Source organism: Myotis nattereri, assembly GCF_964212035.1.
Source record: "Myotis nattereri genome assembly, chromosome: 12".
NCBI lineage: Eukaryota > Metazoa > Chordata > Mammalia > Chiroptera > Vespertilionidae > Myotis > Myotis nattereri.
This window is the reverse complement of record NC_138087.1, coordinates 27,100,040-27,120,350: the sequence shown is the minus strand read 5'-3', so window position 1 is coordinate 27,120,350 and position 20,311 is coordinate 27,100,040. Positions and strand designations below refer to the sequence as shown.

Here is a 20,311-nt window from a genome sequence, read left to right as displayed (position 1 = left end):
TATTCAAGACACAAACAGGGGTAACACTGTTTTCAGGTGTATGTATCATTTATAGTACTATGTTATACCTGTACCTGCCTAACAAATATGATGTTTATTATATTTACCTTTGAAATGTATTTCCAAAGCAATTTTAGGAGTAAAAAGTGAATTCTTAATTGAGATACATGTACTAATTTCAGAATTGTTATTAATATTGTCCCTGACTCTTATACTACATATACTAATAATGTTCATTTGCATAGCAGTTGATATTAACAATGTGATCTTTTCATATTAATTCAAAGATAAGGTAATGGTGTAGAACAGAACATGAAGTTTGGAGTGGGAAGAACCAGCTCAGTGTCAAATGTAGGCCAATTACTACTTCTTAACAGTAAGCTTGTTAACTTTTCTAAACTTAGTTTAATCATCTATAAAATGGAAATAATAAAAACCTAGTTCAAAGGGGAGTGGTGAGAGGATAAAATGAGTTCTTAAATGTAAAGCTCTTAGTTGAGTGGAGAGCACTTAGAAGATGCTTATTAAGTAGTAATTATTATTGGTAACCCTATAATTAATAATGCTTAAAAATTTTATAGTACTTTAACAATTATAAACTATTTCATATATTCTTCTCTATCTTTTCTGAAAAAATTAGGGTATTGATCCTTTATTCTTGAGATCACCCATGAAAAGCAGGCCATTGCCAAATTCAAGCCACACAGTATACTTTTAAAATGATGTATTTTAATCAAGAAAACATGGCTCATCCCAATTATTAAGTATTTAGAACAGAGGTTAAAAAGCTATTTTATGGCACACGCCATATAGCTTGATATACTGCTTTCATATATCCCCACCAATGCCCTATTAAACAGTTAGTTGACTATAAGAATGGATATTTTTCCTGATATTACGAAGTCCCTATTTACATCTATCCAGGCAAAAACTAAACACACACACACACACACACACACACACACACACACACACAAATACCTTCTGAATTCACCTAATGAAGTGACAAACAAAATGTCATATGATTTCAGAGCTGGATTGGGGCTCTGGAGCCCTACACAGAAACCAAACCTCCCTTTTCTTTCACGTGGGGAGGAAAATATGGAGAAATTCAGGGAGTTGCCCAGTGCATATTAATGATGGAAACAGTCTGACACCAAGTAAGCTGTGCTCTAGCTCCTGTACTGTTTCCAAAACCTGGAGGCATGTGTATGTCTGGGCATATTCATAGATACGCCTGTGATTAATATTTGACTCACAGCTCACACAGTATTAACACAATGCAGAAAGTGGTAATTTCTATCCATACTAACCCACTCTGAGAGTAAGTAATAGCTCTTTAGTTTCTTTTCTATGGTATCACAAGTTAGAAGATATATTTTTAAAACCCTCCTCTAATTTAATTATCCCATCTCTGAATCAGCAGTAAATACCGAAAACTTAAAATGAGGGAGAAAAGATTTTCATAAGAAAACGGAAACTCTATGTTGACAACATACTGATTCATCAGAAAAAAACAAGAAATTACTATTCACTTTTTAAATTTAGAAAAATTAAATCACTTTAAGATCTCACGATGTCACAGACTATTTTAGTGATAATAAACCTAATTATCTTGCTATGCAATCTAACTATATAAAAGTTCAGTTCGACCATAAAATTAAACTTAGATACTAAACATATAAATGTGCACAGCCCCATAATTAATTGAAATACCATTAACTTTCATTATAAAAATAGCATAGAAAAATAATTAGCCTGACTTTTTTCATTTCTAAAAAGTTAATTTTATAAAGTGTATGTTTTGCTCTGGAATCCATGTATGCAATTATATTTGATCATGGGTATACTTAATTCTCTGGAAATGAAATGGGTCTTCATATATTGAAGATTTAACTCAAAAAGAAAACCAACAAAGCTGTACTATTTATTCACCTTTAATTCTCATTACCTCAATCCTCTTCTACTATTCTGCAAGAGTGGAACGTATAATGAAATCCTATGTGCAATGACTTTCTAAGCGACTTATCCCTCATTTAAATAGAAAACCTCTTTTTAAACACCTGTGAGACTGAAAGTTAGAATAAGAAGGTCAAGAGAGAAAAATGAGAATGTCAACAGAGAACTAAAAAGTAAAGTAATCTAGCTGTAGTTCTTCTACAAAGAAGGCTGGTTAAGCCAAATCTCAGAGCATGTAATATTTTCATTGGTAACTGAGAGTTCACTCAATTATTAAGGAATATTGACTAATTGAAGAACTTGGTAAACTTTGGCCTAGAATAAGCCCTTTTGCTTTTAAGTATAAGTAAATGACACATTTTATTTGTCATGTTTCATTGTCCCCATCTGGGTTTTGGTATTAGGGTAAAAGTTACCAGGATGGGTCAATCATAAACCAGGGTTCATTGCCAAGGGAACATCATTTTTAAAGCTGTCAAAAGAATTAGCTAACTTGTAGAATTATAATATTTCACAGAAAAGCACAAAACTCACAATATTCCACAGACAGGATAAAAATCATATAACATTTTCATAATTCCCTGGTCACTCCCCCCAAATTTTTTTTTTTTAAAAATGCTCTGAATAACAATTACATTTAATTTTGAAATGCCAAAATAAATTTCACCAGGAAAGATGAAAAAATATGCATGAAATCAGCAAAAACTCTTTCACTCTTTGCCTTGTTCCCCCTATTCTGTACCTTCCTGCCTCTCTAGCTGCATACCTCCCTACCTACCGACTTGCACACATACTTGAAAACAAAAGCAGCTTCTCTCTCAGTTACCTGCTTGGTGGAGAAGACAGCGACCGCTGAAGATTGACCCCCGAGTTCATGTCATGATAGTATGGTTGGCTTGGGATTTCTCCAATTGGAAAGTTGACTCCAGTTCCCTGGGTTATGGGTGCTGAGGAATAAAACAAATGAAACATTGGGAATGACATTTACACTTGTCATCTTTATTCAAATGTAATAATCTAATATTTTCCAAGCCTCTGGGCAAGGAGGAGAACTCTCTTTACTTTCAAGACTCTAATATCAACCATATGCTGTGCCAGAATTTGAAAACTTCCTCCTGATACCAAAGTTCAAGTCTGCAAACTCGAGGCATTCAAGCTGTAACTATTGGTTACCTCTCCCCCAACTTCAACTCTCCAACCTTTCTCACTAACTCATTTGTATTTGCTCTATCTCTGTCTGTCACCCCACTAGTCTACGATGCATTGGAGCAATGTGCTTTGTATGAAGCTGACTCCCAAAAGTCAAATCATCGTTAAATAAATATAGAACAATTTCATACATAAATACCAAATATTATTCTATAGTCAATATAGAATCAATAACTTTAACATAAGAATGGATTAGAAATCATGATGTTGATGATTATTTGATATAAATAATTCCTGTATTATGGCAAGTAGATTAGAAAAATTTTAAAATATAAAAGAAAGCCAAGATTTTTTCCCAAAAAATAGATATTCAGGTTTCACAGGAATGGTTAGTGTAGCTTTTCTCAATAATTATGTTTTGTCTTCTAAAAAAGTGTTTATGCTACAATTTTATAAATTATGTAAAATATGTACATGGAGTTTCATATTTTAAGGTATTATTTTGTAAAGATATCTTTTTTTATTTTGCTGCTATATCATGAACTGAGATTTTTGTATATTTGTGTTGAGTTTTGCACATTTGTTTAAATTAAAACATTTGTTTCTAGACATTTTGAATAAATCCGTGAGGTTGTTGTGCTAGAATGAGTACAGTCTTGGGAGCCAGAGAGCCTTTTAGTTTGAACTTACTCTACCACTTATAAGATCTGTAACTCAGTTTCCTGCACAGTAAAATGAGAAGAAGAATAACCTATGATTATTTTGAGGATGAAAGAGGTAAAAAGTGATAAAAGCCCACCATTATGCCTGGTACATAAAAGGTGATCAATAAATATGAGTTTCCTTCCTTCTTTCCTTTCCCAAGTTTCCTCCCTTGCAGGCTTAAGTGGTCAGCAAAGATAAAACAGTTCAAAAACATGCTAAGAGAAGATGAAGAGGTATAAATGAACCTACTTGCTGAAAATTTGTTCATTCAACAAGTTATTGATTGTGTCCATTACTGGCAGGTGCTGCAAGGGATACAAAATAGTCTAAGGTAGTCCTGGTCCTTGAAACATTGGACAGCAAGGTGGGCAAACAAAATACTCATGAAAACATAAATACCAATGTAATGCAGACAACAATGAAACTGTCCAAATGAATGACATGATCAATAAAATGCTGCAGGGTTTCAAGGGAAGAATAATCTAATACAAGCTTGAATGGTCCAAGAAATCTGTGGAAAAGCCATAGATGGCACCGGACCTGGGAGAATGAATAAGGTATTGAGTGGGTGTTGGGGGGGAGGTCATTTTAAATAGGGTTTTCATAGGGATCAAAGTTGTGGGCAAAGATAATACACAAGGTGGAGACCAGACAGGTTGGTGTCAAAGGACAGAACTTAAGCACAGTTTCTATTTCTTCACCTGCTTTTATTGGACCTTCATAGGCCCTAATGAAAGAAAGTGTGCCCTGTGCCGGGGCAACAATATTCGAGAGCCCCTGAGACTCACTCTAAGAACACAAAGTTTGCTTCCTGCCTCTCCTAACTGCTTCAAGTTTGATATAAAATTTAGAAGGAACCACAGATTTTCAAGGATTTTTTCTTAGAATTTTTTATAAACAATTGAAATGTGTTCACCATCAGTTGAATTGTGTTCCGATATCACATAGGCCAAGATTGACTTAAAATGTTTTTATGAAAGTATGAACATGAGGCAATGCCGTTAGCGCACGTAAGTACCATGGACTATACAATGACGAGCTTTCTTTTCCTACTAAAAATTAAATAAATCACTACATACGAGATTAGTTTCAGCTCCAAAGTTCTCAAGCTTCTGCTTTCTGTTAGATTGTTCATGTTATATGTAACTCATGTGAGCCTCCTTTGACACAGAACATTTTTGTATTCAATGTGTAACTGTGCCTAATGGCTTAAATCCTTTGGAAAGCTAAAATGCAGCTGCTTGCTGTGGCTTGAGGTACACCGGAGGTTAAAAAAATGCAAGGTAAGAAATCCCACAGTAACCACATGCTCTAAAGTTTATTATTAGAACCTTGTTCTGTGTGACATTGGGAAGCAGGGCATGTGATAGGAGGAGGCATTTGTGTTGCTCCGTGAAAGCAAGCAATCTGTCCAGTCCCTGGAACAGTAATGGATACAACTCCAATAACTGAGTTGCTAACTTACAGGTTATATCTTATACAAACTCTGTGCCATTTTAGTAAGCTCATGCAATATTTAGGCAAAGCTCTGCAATTTCTGTGTCATACATATGGCTTGATGGTCAGTACAGATTGCTTGACCATAAACATACGAGGCGTCATTTATAGTGAAAGGATAACAAAAAATATCTTCAGAAATTATTTTCTAAATTTTTGTCCAGAAAGATTATTCCAAAATATCAAATCAGCAATAAAGATCATCTGTCTACAAATTTATACGTGAGTAAAAATTTAGTGTGTATTCTGACATTAAATCGGAGACTCTGCAAAGGAACGTGGATTACGAATAAACATGGCCAAATTCTAAAACAGCACACCCACAAAATGTATTTAATGACAAAGTGTATGAGAACAGCAAGTCCCAGACAGATTCCTGTCTAAAAGGCTATGAGAGAACTTCCATTGGACACAAAGATCAGTGTCAGCACGTCTCCCGGAGAGGGGCAAAGAAGCCTGGACTGCAAATCATGCTTAAAGAGGCTGCCAATATCCTCTCAGAAACCAAGCTCCCAAGAATCGCAGATTCTAAGGGTTAGAGGCCAGCCCTTAATCTCTCTTATTGTTCTCCTCACTCCAAAAGCTGATCCTAAATCAACTTTTAAGATGGAGATAATATCCTTCAACAGAAAGATCACTATCCTAAAACTGAATAGCTTCATTAGCTAAAGTCAACATACACATTAGTGGGTCATATGATCGTAAAACCCCGGAGGACAGAAACCATTAACATACCGTCAAAAAGTCGGAATTTGTGATATACAGCATGAGGGTTGGGCCGAAGTTTATGTTTACTCAGCAAACCCTTATTTCACCCACTATAAAGTTCAATTGTATAAATAAGGTTATAATGTAGATATGTCAAAATGCTTAGGAGGACCATCTCTCAAGCATCTCAGAGACAGCTATTTACTTCCAGAGAAGAAAATAAATGTTTGTTGGATAAATGAATGAATGAATGTGGATAATCAATATACTAACTGCAAATCAGTAATGTTTGTTGTAACAGATTACACAAAAACCTTTCAGAAATGACAGTATGAATTAAGAAAGAATGAGTGAAGTAGGCTAAATTTACCTCGTTTCTGAACTGTTATAGAAAAGTAATTTTTAATCTGTTTCTTTTTATGTTTCAAATTCAAATTTTTCAAAATGTCCCTCTGGGCTTTTGATGGTTCTAACACGGCTCTCCTTCGACAGCATCCAGCATAATGTCACCTGTGATGAGGAGCTAATCACATTTCCTGACTGATGACTCAGTGCTTCTCATAAGAAAGATGAAAATGTATCTCGGAACTTAGGAAATGTAAACAAGTAATTTCATAATGTCTTATAACTGTAGCAGCACAGCTTCCCTGCTAAAGAACAGTATGGAGAAAACACACACACACACACACACACACACATACACACACACACCTCCAAATACCCCTTCTTTACATGATGCCCGAAAGTGAAAGTAAGTCAGGCAGTTTCCTCTACAAATTAAAAAATCAACATAAAAAAAACTTTCAAATGTCAAAGGCCTTCATACCACAGTCTGGTCAGGAAAAACACACAAGGCTCATTGCCTTGGACCATTCAGTAAACCATCAGAATCTTCTTCCCTGGCAAATACGAACGCCAGAGCTACAGGATGTTACATTTTGGTCTATGCTGCCCCCAAGTACATAGACCTATGACAGAAGTCTTTAAGGTACACATTTATCCACTGGAAAATCACATCAGAAAGGGTAAGTTCCTTAAAGTCTTAAAGGTGCTTGTACATAATTCTCTGAGAAGCATGCTATTTGCCCTGGCCGCTTTAGAAACTGGAACTCTTTAAGAAACCATGATTCAAAAGACAGAGGAAATCTACTAGCTTGGAGATTCCTTCACTGAACACACCTCTAAAGCACTACCTACTCTTTATCCTCAGTAGCTCACTCCCGGTTTGTTCTTTTGGATCACCGTAAATCTTACCTGTGACCTCTGAATGTGACCCAAACGAAAAACACAATTTAAACAAGGACCAGAGTGCCACTACATTATCTGTGTAGCATCGTTCCGAATGTAAGGTTCTCCATCAAAATGTCAGGTGAAGACACACCCTTCCAAGTTACATAAAGAAGCTACCGCAGAGAAGAGAGGAAGAAGACATGAGTCACCTCCTTTAATGCAATCGGTGCGTTAAGAGCTGCATCTCAGATATATATTTGCACACACTAGTCATGAGTAAGGGAGTTGATCAAGGCAACACGCCCGTGTTTAGTTAGCTGGCCAGGTGAAGTTACCCAAGAAACACCCCATCCGGCCTGCCAAGAATGTGTCTCAGGTGAGGTGGGCAGTTGAAACAATTGGATATTGTTTGGAATAACAATGCTTTCTATCTATATCCAACCGCAATCTGCAAAGTTAATTTCTGCATCCCTCTACATGCTGCACGTTAGCGTGTATATCCTGTACATCTCCAAGCTCCCACCAAAATGTCAGTAAAATAAAAAAGCACTTATCTACAGGAAACTTATGTGGGTTATTATAACAATACGTAGTACATTTAATTAATCGCACTTCCTTTGATAAAAATGGCCATCTACGGTCACAGAGAGAACAGTGAATTAAGTGAATACCAGTAACAAGGCAATCAGAACAACCGCAAAATTATTTTTGTGTAACACAAAAAGTTTTAATGATTTAAATGCAAATGTTTTAGAAAATCAGACAAATATATTCACTAATGATTTCATCAAAAGTCAGAGAATTTAAAGCTCATTTTCTCCTAATATACGGTTACGCTTCAAACTGTATTTAAGGTTCAAAATGTAAAATATTTTAAATCTCACTGCAAAATTAAATAATAAGAAAACTATTTACTTACTTCTGGATACCCTCACAAGCTCTGATACATTGAAGACTCCAGATTTTACAAAACTATCTTCAAGGTATCCTGAAAAGAAACACAAAGGGGAAAAAGATCAACATATGCAGGAAGCAAATAAATGATTAAACACTAGAATTTGTTCATGTGTTTTTAAACCAAAGGTTAGAACAAAAAAAAAAAAAAAGTGAGCATACAAAAAAAACACGTAAAGGCAAAACTTGTGAATGCAAACTGGGTCTGTTTAAACAAAAGTAAAAAAGTTTAGATGCTAAATCATCGCCTAAGATAATTTTTTAACTTTCTAAATGTAAAGGGCAATCGGTACTGTGCTTTTGCCATGGCCCACCCATGGAGAAGGAAGGTTTAGGGGTTCTATACATGCATTCAGCTTGGTAGCATCTGGTAGACGAAAGTCCATGCATTTAAAAAGAGAGAGAGGGAAAGAAAAAGGAAAACCACAACCACAATTAGCACCTTGTTGGAATTACTTCAAAGACCTCTTGCAACCACTGTTCTTTCACAAATCCTTCCCTGATTAAAGAAAAGTGAGCTGCCATTACCAGCACCCCCACCCTCGTTCCCAGGTCATGAATCACACAAAAGCATAACTTGTACATACAGCAAATACTTTGCATCAACCAATTTCCACGCACCTTTACTATACCTCACATGATCTCCTTGCTTTCTCACCCTTGCTACTATTCCCCCAGATTCCCTCATTTCAAGAACTGGACACTTTTTCGAGCAAACAGTGGTGATTTCAGGACTCCAAGGAATGCCATATGACTCTTTCATGACCTCCAGGTATGGGGTCCACCAGGCCTGTGTGGCAGCTGGTGTAGCTGTATCTACGACTAGAGCTGAGGACTCCCACAAACACTGGCCCTGTCCCCCGTTTCCCGCCTATGTGAAAGAGGTGTAATGAGGTGAGGAGGAAGAGAACACCTTAGGAAGAAGGAATATGGTTACTCTCTGCTGCCCCGCAGACAGATCAAAAAGAGTCTGAAAAGCCTCCGAATTCAAATACTTCCAGGAAAAAACTCTCAGTTCCAGAGGTTGTCCATTTGATCTGATTTCACTTAAAGATTTAGGGCTGTCCAAGGGAAGAGATTCATGGCCAGATGTGAGGCACCGGTGGTGTAACAACATGAAGCACTCAAGTCAAAGAGCTGGGATTCCACTCCCAACCACCATTTACCAGGGTGGAATCCTGAACATGTTATGAGGCTCTTTGGGCCCCAGATCCCTCATTTATAAATTAGAGGTAATAAAATTACCCACATCATCGAATTGTTATGGATAACAAGTGAGATAAAAATAGAAAAGCCATGGTAGGCACTGATTTCATAAGTTCAGACTGGCCACTGGGGCCAACGATCACCCATACACTGCATTATACACACTGGATTCCAGACACTCAAATTATTTGTAAATCTGCATTTAGAGATTTTACCAGAACAAATGTTACCACACTCTTTTTAACCATGCAGAGCATGAAAAGACAGAAAATCATTAAATTATAATATATGCTTTCCTGTTGTGAACTGAGGAGTCACATATGTCTGAACACTGTTTTATACCCACCCATCCACCTTCTTTAGAAAAAGGATGAAAGAGTGAGGGAGAAGAAAGTATGAGATCCCAGCTGGTGATAATACTTGGGTTTCATATTAAGTCATTACTATGAAAAAATATATATAATTTTAAGAGGATAATAACAAAATGTCCCCATTTGATGTACTTCTATTTTAAGAAACTCCTACATGTTGAGCAATTAATATTTCACCAGATTGAATTCATTTCAGTGATTATTGAGCAACTAGATTAGCCAGCACCGCACAAGGTGATAAAAGACATGAAGACAAAAAAAAAGAAGAAAAAAAAGAAAAAAAGACTCCCTTTGTGTGGTTGGGGATAAAGATATTTCTAATTTTCTGAATCGCTGGAGACTATCATTGAATACAAATTTCTGTTGCTTTTGTTGTTTTTTTAAAGTATAATAAGCTGTACTTTTATATGATAGTGCACATGAAATTTTATATGGGGCAAATATGTTAATATGGACTTACATACATATTATATTAGAACTCATTTATCATGACTATAGCTCATGTATTTAAGCAACCAGACAAGCTTACTTGTCCTCACCCAGCTGTACCCTATACAAGCCTGCCTCAGGCCTTTCTCAGGCGGCTCCCTTCTGAACAGAAGGCCCACTCTGTGCACCCTCTCCTCTCATGCTTCAGTGTCCAGCTCACCCACCATCCCCCCCCACAGTCTGCTCCTCTACCTTCCGCTCCCAACCCCTGGGCCAGCTACAACCAATTTCTTTCCAACCCCTGGGCCAGCTACAACCAATTTCTTTCCAACCCCTGGGCCAGCTACAACCAATTTCTTTCCAACCCCTGGGCCAGCTACAACCAATTTCTTTCCAACCCCTGGGCCAGCTACAACCAATTTCTTTCCAACCCCTGGGCCAGCTACAACCAATTTCTTTACAACCCCTGGGCCAGCTACAACCAATTTCTTTACAACCCCTGGGCCAGCTACAACCAATTTCTTTACAACCCCTGGGCCAGCTACAACCAATTTATTTACAACCCCTGGGCCAGCTACAACCAATTTCTTTACAACCCCTGGGCCAGCTACAACCAATTTCTTTACAACCCCTGGGCCAGCTACAACCAATTTCTTTCTTCTCTAGCCACCCAGAACCTAGTGTGTACTTATTCTACATCACTTTGGATGTTTGCGTTTTCCAAGATAACTGTTTTCAAGTCTTGTGTTTCTTGATGGATCATTAGCTGGGTTATTTGAAGGAGTGGCTGGGTTTTTGCTCATCTCTGTAGCTCCCAAACAACTAGCTCGGCACTTCGATATACAGAAAGTACTAAATAAATGCTTACAGAACAAAATTTTAAAATGCAACTTACTGAGAGGGAATCACAAAAGAATACTTTAGTAATTTTATAACTGCAGACTTAGATGGCTCAAGATTGAAGGATGACTATATCTTTATTCTCGGAACTCATCTGCTGAAAGTTTTATTTAGGCTTGTGGGTAGAATGGGAAAGAGTAATGATTAGAGTCAGATTGTATTTCTGACTTTGTTGTGTAAAACTTTAGGCATTTAGTACCAAATAAATACCAAGGAACTAGAAGAGTTTAAAGAGTAAGAGTTCAAAAATAGTTGTTAAGCCCTGACCGGTTTGGCTCAGTGGATGGAGCGTCGGCCTGTGGACTGGAGGGTCCCAGGTTCGATTCCAGTCAAGGGCATGTGCCTTGGTTGCGGGCACATCCCTGGTGGGGGGTGTGCAGAAGGCAGCTGATTGATGTTTCTAACTCTCTATTCCTCTCTCTTCCTCTCTGTAAAAAATAAATAAAAATATATTTAAAAAAAATAGTTGTTAAAAAAAATCTGAGGAATACGTGAATAAGCAATGAACATTTCAGTATCTATAATAATAAAAGCATAATATGCTAATTAGGCCAGACAGCCAAACAACCTTCTGGACGTCCTTCCAGACAAAGATGAGGCTGTAAGGGCCGAGCCCATTGCACGAATTTCATGCATCAGGTCGCTAGTATTTATATAAATTACATCATCTTAATACATAGTAACATTTCACTATATACCTATCCATCTGAAGTTCATTTCTGTATTACTCCATGAGTAGTCAGGGCTCCATCTGCTTCTCAGTCATGCCCATTAAGATGGAGTGGGGTGTGGACCTGTTAAGAGCTTCATAAGGGAGGGAGGCGCTACCTCAAGCTAATCCTACCAGTGGGAAGACAGTAAGGCACACAGATAAATACAATGACTATGCCATAGGCAAGGGAAGGCGATTCAGAATGTAGCAGGGTGTTCCCCACCCCCAATTTTCCAAGTTCTAAGGAATTTGAATCTACAAGGAAAACTGAACGAGTTACTTTACTAAAACTATGAAAGGCATTGAAAATATGTCAGAACTGCTTTGGCACCCACTAGACAGAAATGCAACACCATGGATCCCACTGGCGTCCACTCCTGCATGGAACATAGGGAGAATCTGAGGATGAGCAGTGATGTCTACTGACAGTGACCTTATAAGAGGGTGTGGGAGAGAGGGTAGCCTGGGCGACACACCTGAAGAGAGGGCTACCCCTGCCATGCATGTGTGTATGCAGCACAGCCTTTACCATGGATAGGCAATACCCAAGATGAGGCAGAGTAAAAAAAAGAAATAGTGGATGGCACTTGGATAACTAATAGTGCTTGCTCCCATGGCATAAGAAATAATACTTAAGGGCTCTGTCAAAATAAGTGGGGAGGATCATGCAGGGATCAGGAGCCCTGGGATAACACAGAGCGTGAGACTCAGCAAAGTGCAGGTTATTGCTAGAACCCCCGGGCTGGGAGGGCCTCCAGGAGCATGGTGCCCACGTGTCCCATAGACCACTGTGAATCTAAATAGCTGATGCACGGGCCAAGAGATCTTAAAGCGATTTGGAGACATTCATGTAGTAAATTCTCTTCGTCTACCAAACGAAATATGAGCATCTCTGAGGCAGAGCAGCTGTTTAATGGTTACTGAGCACTATTACACAACAGCTTAAGCCAGGAAGCAAAGAGCAACGCGGCATTTACAGGATGCTGTATTTACACCACATGTGTGCTTTTTAAAAACTGAAATTGGGTTGGAAATGAAGACCTCCGCAAACTGAAAACCCTCAAAGGCAATATCAAATTATATGATGTTACTTCTTTGTTCATTTTTCTCTAACAAAAGCAACAATAAATCACTACTCAGAAGTTAATATAGTGTTTAACCTCCTTTACAAACAATAACAGAGGGACACAATGGCATATCTAACTGTTAATATCTCAAATTATAATCAGCACCATTTGAATGTTAAACAACATTTACATAGAAAATCCAAAGGAAGACTGATAACGCTCATTTTTATAGTCTACAGTATTCTATTCTTGAAATTAAAAATAAATAAGCCACAGAAAGCTGTTATTAAATTCATGAAAGCTGTCTTCAAGTATTTGGAGGACTGGGAATGTAGATGGTGGATTAGATTTATTCCGCATAGTTCCAGCCACTGTTTCGTGGCCCCATAATGCAGAGTCGTCATCCAATTAGAAATGTCCCAGGAAGGAATGTGAAACTTTACAGAGGCAATAATAACCAACAAATGCCAAGTTACTGCGCTAAGATCTTCTAAAGTATTAATTCAGGTAATGCCTACAAGTTGTCATCTTGTTACCATTTTACAGATGACAAAACTTGTGTCTACTAAAGTAGAGGGTTTCTGGCTAGAAAGACCCTCATTAGAATTAAGAATTATCCCTGAATAGGATATTGGATAAAAGCACCTCTGATTTTTTTTTTTTTTAACATGGCTGTTTCCTATTGGTTTTCTTGCATTGCTGTGGAGAAAGAATGGGAGACTTAGGTATCTAGTCTTTATGATTCCAATTGTTCACTTCCTTCAACGGAGTGTAAAAGATGCCTAAGTCCTTTGCTTTATGGATACGCAAGGAGACAAAATAAGACTATTTCACACTAGCTCTTTGCCAATCTTTATACTTCAGCTACCACAACTAACCCTGGATGATTGTCTGGTAGCTGTGTTATAAGACATAGTTCCAGCTTCCGTTTTTTCAACTTATCTGAACTGTCCATGATTAAGGGTGAAATTGTGACTGTGTAATAGACATGCTAATCATTGCAAAGATAATGATTCTTGGCACAGAGGCTGAGCGTCAGCCTATAGCCAAGGTTAACATTCTAGTATTGATTTAGAATTAGGTGTCCTTCCATATGAAATGTAAATCCATGATAGTGATATAAGTGATCTGGTAGAGTCAGAAATTTTCTGAATTTAACACACACTGGTAGTACTATATTAATGTTATTTGTGTTTTCTAGTATTTTTTAACCAATCCATTAAACTGATTCATATATATGTAACTGTGTGTATGTGCGTTTTTATAAAATTGAGATCAAATATAAATTAATTTGTATCTTGCTTTTTACTAATTAAACATTATCTCTTCTCCTTTAGATTAAATAGATTATCAGTAGCTGGATTTTATATCAGTCGGATGGCTCAGTTGTTTGGAGCATCATCCCATACACCAAAAGGCTGTTGGTTCCATTTCCATTCAGGGCACATAACTAGGTTGCAGGTTTGATCCCTGGTCAGGGAGCTTATGGGAGGTAACTGATTGATGTTTCTCTCTCACATTGATGGTTCTCTCTCTCTTTCTCTCTCTCTCTCAAATCATTTTTTTAAAGCATGATTTTAATGCCTATATAATATTACATTGCATGGACATACGATACTTTACTTGACCATTCTCCTATTGTTTGGCGTTTTAGGTTATTTCCCATTTTTAAAAAAAACACAAAAAACCTTATAAACAGCACTTCAGTTAACATCCTTGAACACAGATCTTTGTCAGCAATTCTCTTAGACTGGAGTTCCCAGAAGTGGACTTATGGGGTCAAAGGACATAGACTCTTTTAAAGTCTTGGTAAAAACTGTCAAACTGCTTTTGATAAAGGTTTGTCCCAGTTCATACTCCCTATGATGGATCATGAGCAGGTCCATGTCACCACCCTGCTGCCAGAACTACATATCACTCATATTAGTAGTGATGTGTTTTTAATTGTGGCAAGTTGGTGGAGAAAATATAGCATTGTTATAATTTTCATTTATTTAATTATAATAAAGTTGAATATCTTTCAGACACATATGCATTATTTATTTGAACATACCATTCAAATATAGGTAAAATAGGAATTGTACTAGCAGGAATATTTTGTTACTAATATTGATTAAATTATTTCTAGAGTTTCACACCAATGATAATGTCGGCTATTAATTGATGTCTAATTTTTTTCTCATCATTTGGTATATTCACTTATTCCCACTTTTCTCAAGTTTTAAACATATTTTCTGATCAGAATGATTATTGAATATTACTAAATGCTTTTTTGACCATAGTAGCGATTCCCTATTTTTTCCTTACAGCATTTATTATTGTTGTATATTACTAAATTCCCAGAATAAATTATCTTTGCTTGTCCATGGAGGAAAACTCTTAATTTACTGTTGGATCGGTTTGCTAACAGTTTCTTCCTACTTCTCTATATGTAGTTAGGATAACTTTGTGGGAATTTTTGTATTTTATTTGTCAGGTTTTCATACCAGGATTAAATGCATATTTCATAAAATGGTTAGGATAAGAGTCATTTTCTTCTGAAAACGAAAAAGTTCTTGAAGTTTAGGGAGCGGATCACTGGCAAAATCATTTCCCTAGAATCTGTTTCAGAGAAGCTTCTTCGATGCCTTTGAGTCTTTCATGAAATTTATTCTGTTCATGTTTTTTGGTCTTAAGACAATTTTATTATATATTTTCCAAGAATATTATCAATTTGCTCCAATTTTTTAGTTTACTAGCACAATATTTTATCATTTATAATTTGGCTATATTTATTTTTAATTTTATAGTTATATTATAATGTAATACTATAATTAATATAAGTAAATTAAATTATGTTAAACTTTACTACAAAAAAAATCAGCTCTACCATTTACTCTGTAAACCTAAGGCAAATTAGGCAACTTTCCTACACCTCACATTTCTCTTCTCTAAAATATAGATGATAACCATAATACCTATAAGTCAATATGAAAACTGTATAGTAATAATAAAAATAGTATTTAAAGAGAGGGAAAGGAAGGTAGAACTTCCAAATTAACAGAAAGAATAAAACACATTGAATAGGAACTTAATTAAGACAGCAAAAATAATAACATAAGATGTAAAAAATAAATAATAAATATAAAGGAAAATAGAAAGTACAAAATCAAGTATATCAATGATTACAATAAATGTAAGTGGACTGAGGAATCCCATAAAGAGCATCAGATCAGCTCAAGCAAATAAATCCAGCTATTTTCAAGGACCAATAGACAAACACATAACAAGAATAAAGTGCTGAAAACAAACTGGTAGGCAAAGAGAAATCGGGCAAATTCAAACAAAAACAGTGTTAATTCGCAAAGATTAGGATGGAATTTAAGATGCATTACAATAAGCAGGAGAGAAAACATTACGAGTGACTAAGTGGCACAATTAGTGAAGAAAAGAGATCACCAACCCTACATGCATGTGGAAAAGTGCATAAAACAAAACCTATTCAAATACAAGAAAGTTGAAAAAATACAAATACACAGAGAGAATTTTGAATGCATCTCTTTTACAACTGAACATGACTATTAGATAAAGACCAACTTCATGTCATTCAAAATACATATTTTGTTTTATTTCCATGGAAACTTTATAAAAATAAAATAATCATATTGGCACATTATGGAGATCACCACAGACTTATGAATACTTATAATGAATACATCACAGGGATATCACCCAAGCAAAATGCTAGCTACAGAGATTAGAGACAATTATTTAAAAATCTAGGTGTTCCAGTTAAAGGGACAGAATGCAATTTTTTTAAGTAGTAATGCAATAAGATTCAGTGCCAACTATTTTCTTTTTTCCCCAAGATGAAACTATTTTTCTTTCAATTTGAATTTCAGTTGACATTCAACATAGTTGTATGAGTTTCATGTGTACAGCAGTGATTAGAATTTATATACCTTACAAAGTGATGACCCCAATAATTCTAGTATCCACCTGGCACCATGCATAGTTATTAACTATCATTGACTTGGCTCTATTTAACATCCCCATGACTATTTTGTATCAATGTATACTTCTTAATCTCATTACCCTTTTCAGCATCAACTGTCTTAGTTTTTTAATATATATTTTATTGATTTCAGAGAGGAAGAGAGAGGGACAGAGACAGAAACATCAGTGATGAGAGAGAATCATTGATTGACTGCCTCCTGCATGCCACCCACTGGGGATCGCGCCTGCAACTCGGACATGTATCCTGACCGGGAATCTAACCTCCTGGTTCACAGGTCAATGCTCAACCACTGAACCACACCAGCCGGGCGCCAACTATCTTCTTTTTAAAATATTTTGTCTTTCTCATTTAAGAGTAACCCCATCAGTGGCCTTTCTTCATCCATCTGCCTTCCTACATGCTCTCCCAAAACCCATAGATACGCCCTTCTTCACCTTCTGACGCTATGTAAGGTAATGTAGTCACATGGGTTATTCTGGACATCAACTGTAACATATCAAGTATAAAGTGGCCCAATGCTTCAGATCCTGATGGAGATGGTCATTTTATAATCTTCGCTTATTGCTTTGAAAGTAGCTCAACTCAGAAAATGAATATAAATCAAAATACCAAATTTTGCAACTAAAATTCCAATTCATTTTTTCTTTATTTTATTTCTTACATCACCATTTAGCCCCTCTATGCCCTCTTCCACCTCCACCCACGTACCCTTCCCACCCACCATCATCATACTGTTGTCCATGACCATGAGTTCTCTCTCTCTTTTTTTTTTTTCTTTTTTGTGCAATCTCTCCACCAACCCCCAAACCTCTACTTCCCTAACCAGAGCTGCCTGCCTACTCTCTATCGATGAGTCTGTCTCTATTTTGCTTGGTAGTTCAGTTTGTTGATTAAATTCCACATATGAGTGAAATCATATGGTACTTGCCTTTCTCTGACTGGCTTATTTCACTTACCATAATGCTCTCCAGGTCCATCCATGTCCACTTCATTTTTAAAAAGCGCCACAACATAAACAATGGAGACAGAATCTTACATCACGTCACTTGTCATCCGAACCCACCCGTGGCCTCTGCACCTCAACAAGACAAAGGGCGCTCACAGAAACACATAGGCACACTCACACCCTCTCCATGTGACCTCTAGGTACCAGCCTCTGCCTGGATCCCCAGAGGTCTCTAACCCCCAGGTTAAAAACTCCAAATCTCTATCCTAGCCTAGAGTTCCAGATGGCTCATTAGGCACTGAAAGAACAAAAACCTACAGCTTAATTGAGATATAACCTAAATACCCTTTTCAAGTGTACACTTCAGGTTTTAGTATATTCAGAACGCTGTACAAGCATCACTAATATGGATCCCTGAACATTTTCATCACCTTCAAAAGAAACCCAGTGCCCGTGAACAGTCACGTGCCCACTCCCCCGACACCACCGCCACCCCCATCTCCCCTGGTCCCCGGCAACCACTAATCTACTTTTTATGTTTACAGTTTTTTCCTGTTCCAGACATTTCATGTAAATGGAAACATATAATATATGAAAGAATACATCATGTCTGTTTGTTTCATGTCATTAGCAAGTGCACAAATCTGAAAGTCGAGTGGTTTTCTTAGTCCTGAATGCCATGGGGACGTGGATATGCTCAAGGTATGAGGGTGGGCATCAAGACTTAGAAATATCTCAGTGAAAACAGGAGTCTGCCCTGGTTGTGTTTTATAAAATGAAATGAATGCGTGCGAGGTCCCTGACGAGCAGAATACAAGTCAAAAGACCCAAAAGGGTTTGTAACAACTTTGAAAACCAAAACCTGATTTTTTTTCCCCTTAAATTCTTCTTCCATCAATGACATTATTATACAAACGCCAACAAGAGTCAAATTACCCCACAAAGGTAATTGCTTTCAATTACTTGATATCTTGATTCTCTTATAATTACAGAAAAAGAAAGAAGAAATGAGACTTGAGTGGAGTTGCCTAATAACTTTAAATCACATTCAATAATCCTATGAGATAGAAACATTAAAACTCAAGTAGTTAGATATCTAGGTAAATATCTCGATAGATGATGATGATGATAGATAGATAGATAGATAGATAGATAGATGACAGATAGATAGATAGATAGATAGATTTTTTAAGTATTTTATTCCACTTGCAAAATATTGCTATAGAAATAACCACTCCTTCCCAGCATGCAAGTGAAGGTCCCCTGGGTTCCTTTTCACAGGACAACACACCCAGCAAGCTTAGCGTCTGCAAAGTTCAGTGATTTTAACGAGCCTGGAACAGTCCACTCTTATCTGTGATACAGAACAATCCCAGCTTTCCAGCTGTGAGGAGGAAAACGCTTTGCATTATTAAATTGTAGCCATATGCTGCAAACGCAGGCCTTGCGAAGAGGGAGAGGGGAAAGAATTTAAATTGAGAGGAAACTTCAGATGCAGGCGGTCACCGTGAAAAGAACCCGAGGTGCTTGAGTGAAAGAGCAACGACAAAAACTCGGCGGAGCCGTGGATACAGTCACGGCCGTGACCCAGGGGTGGTTATGACTGAGGCCTCTTTGCACAGGGGGCCTCTAACCTTCCCCGGGAGGAATGTGGACATTCCACAAAGAAAGAAAAATACGTTAGAGCGGCGTCTTTTAAAATGTAACAAATTGCAAACGATTGAAGTGCAAGGCCTCTTGAAAGTTTTCTGGGACGAGGTGCAGTATAAATTAGGTGCCTCCATCAAGGTATTAAAATTTCACCTGAACTCTCTGTTACCTATGACATCATTTCAGAGGCCACAAGACCCTGCCATACAGTTAAAAGGCAGGGGAAACAAAAGCTGCAAAAAACGGGCGACAGCCCGAGAGCTAGTCCTTTGTCTCTCAGCGTTGAGAAAGGGGAGCATTGACCGTGTTTCAATTACATTTGTGACTGTGTGACGAGTGGGTCCCTGAGCTACATAAATACAAGGCGCATGCACCTGGAGAAAGTGGGAGCAGAGAACAAGATGGCGCTACTGAGCTCTAGCCAGGACAACCACGTGGTGCAGTGCAAGCCTCGCCTTCATCAGGGCCCTGACGCCACAGCCTCGAAATCTCTCAGCTGATCTCCCTCCCCGAGCTCATCCCCGCTGAGGCAAAGGTCACTCGAGATTCGCCTCCACCATCTCCTCACCCTTCACCCACTGCCCCTTGTCCCAGAAGCTGGAGCTGTCACACCTGCCCCCAGGGACTCAACAGGGCACCTCTGTGTCAGGAGACCCAGACTCTGGTTCTGCTGAAAAATCTCAACAGAAAGACTTCTCATTTCTTTCTCTCTCGTGGCAGTGCATACCCATTAACACCCGGGCTGCTCACAGCCAAGGCCAAACTCTTCTCACTCTATCACAAGGCAATGCACCTAGGTGGGTAGGGGGCAAGGAGAAAATAACAATGATG

At 37.6% G+C, this 20,311-nt stretch overlaps 1 protein-coding gene across 14 annotated transcripts in view; it reads right to left on the bottom strand.

Annotated features, from left to right (window-relative positions):
* Positions 1-20,311, bottom strand: part of NFIB (nuclear factor I B) — a 442,962-nt gene that overhangs the window by 59,436 nt on the left and 363,215 nt on the right. For all 14 annotated transcript variants that reach the window (XR_013996633.1, XR_013996634.1, XM_081103042.1 and 11 more), the window contains exons 4-5: positions 8,168-8,236; positions 2,786-2,906 (exon numbers count right to left, since the gene is read on the bottom strand). Coding sequence is in view for 12 of the 14 variants with exons in the window: in XM_081103042.1 (XP_080959168.1) it covers positions 2,786-2,906; positions 8,168-8,236 (190 nt within the window). In the remaining 2 variants the exon portion in view is untranslated. The remainder of the gene's footprint in view (positions 1-2,785; positions 2,907-8,167; positions 8,237-20,311) is intronic.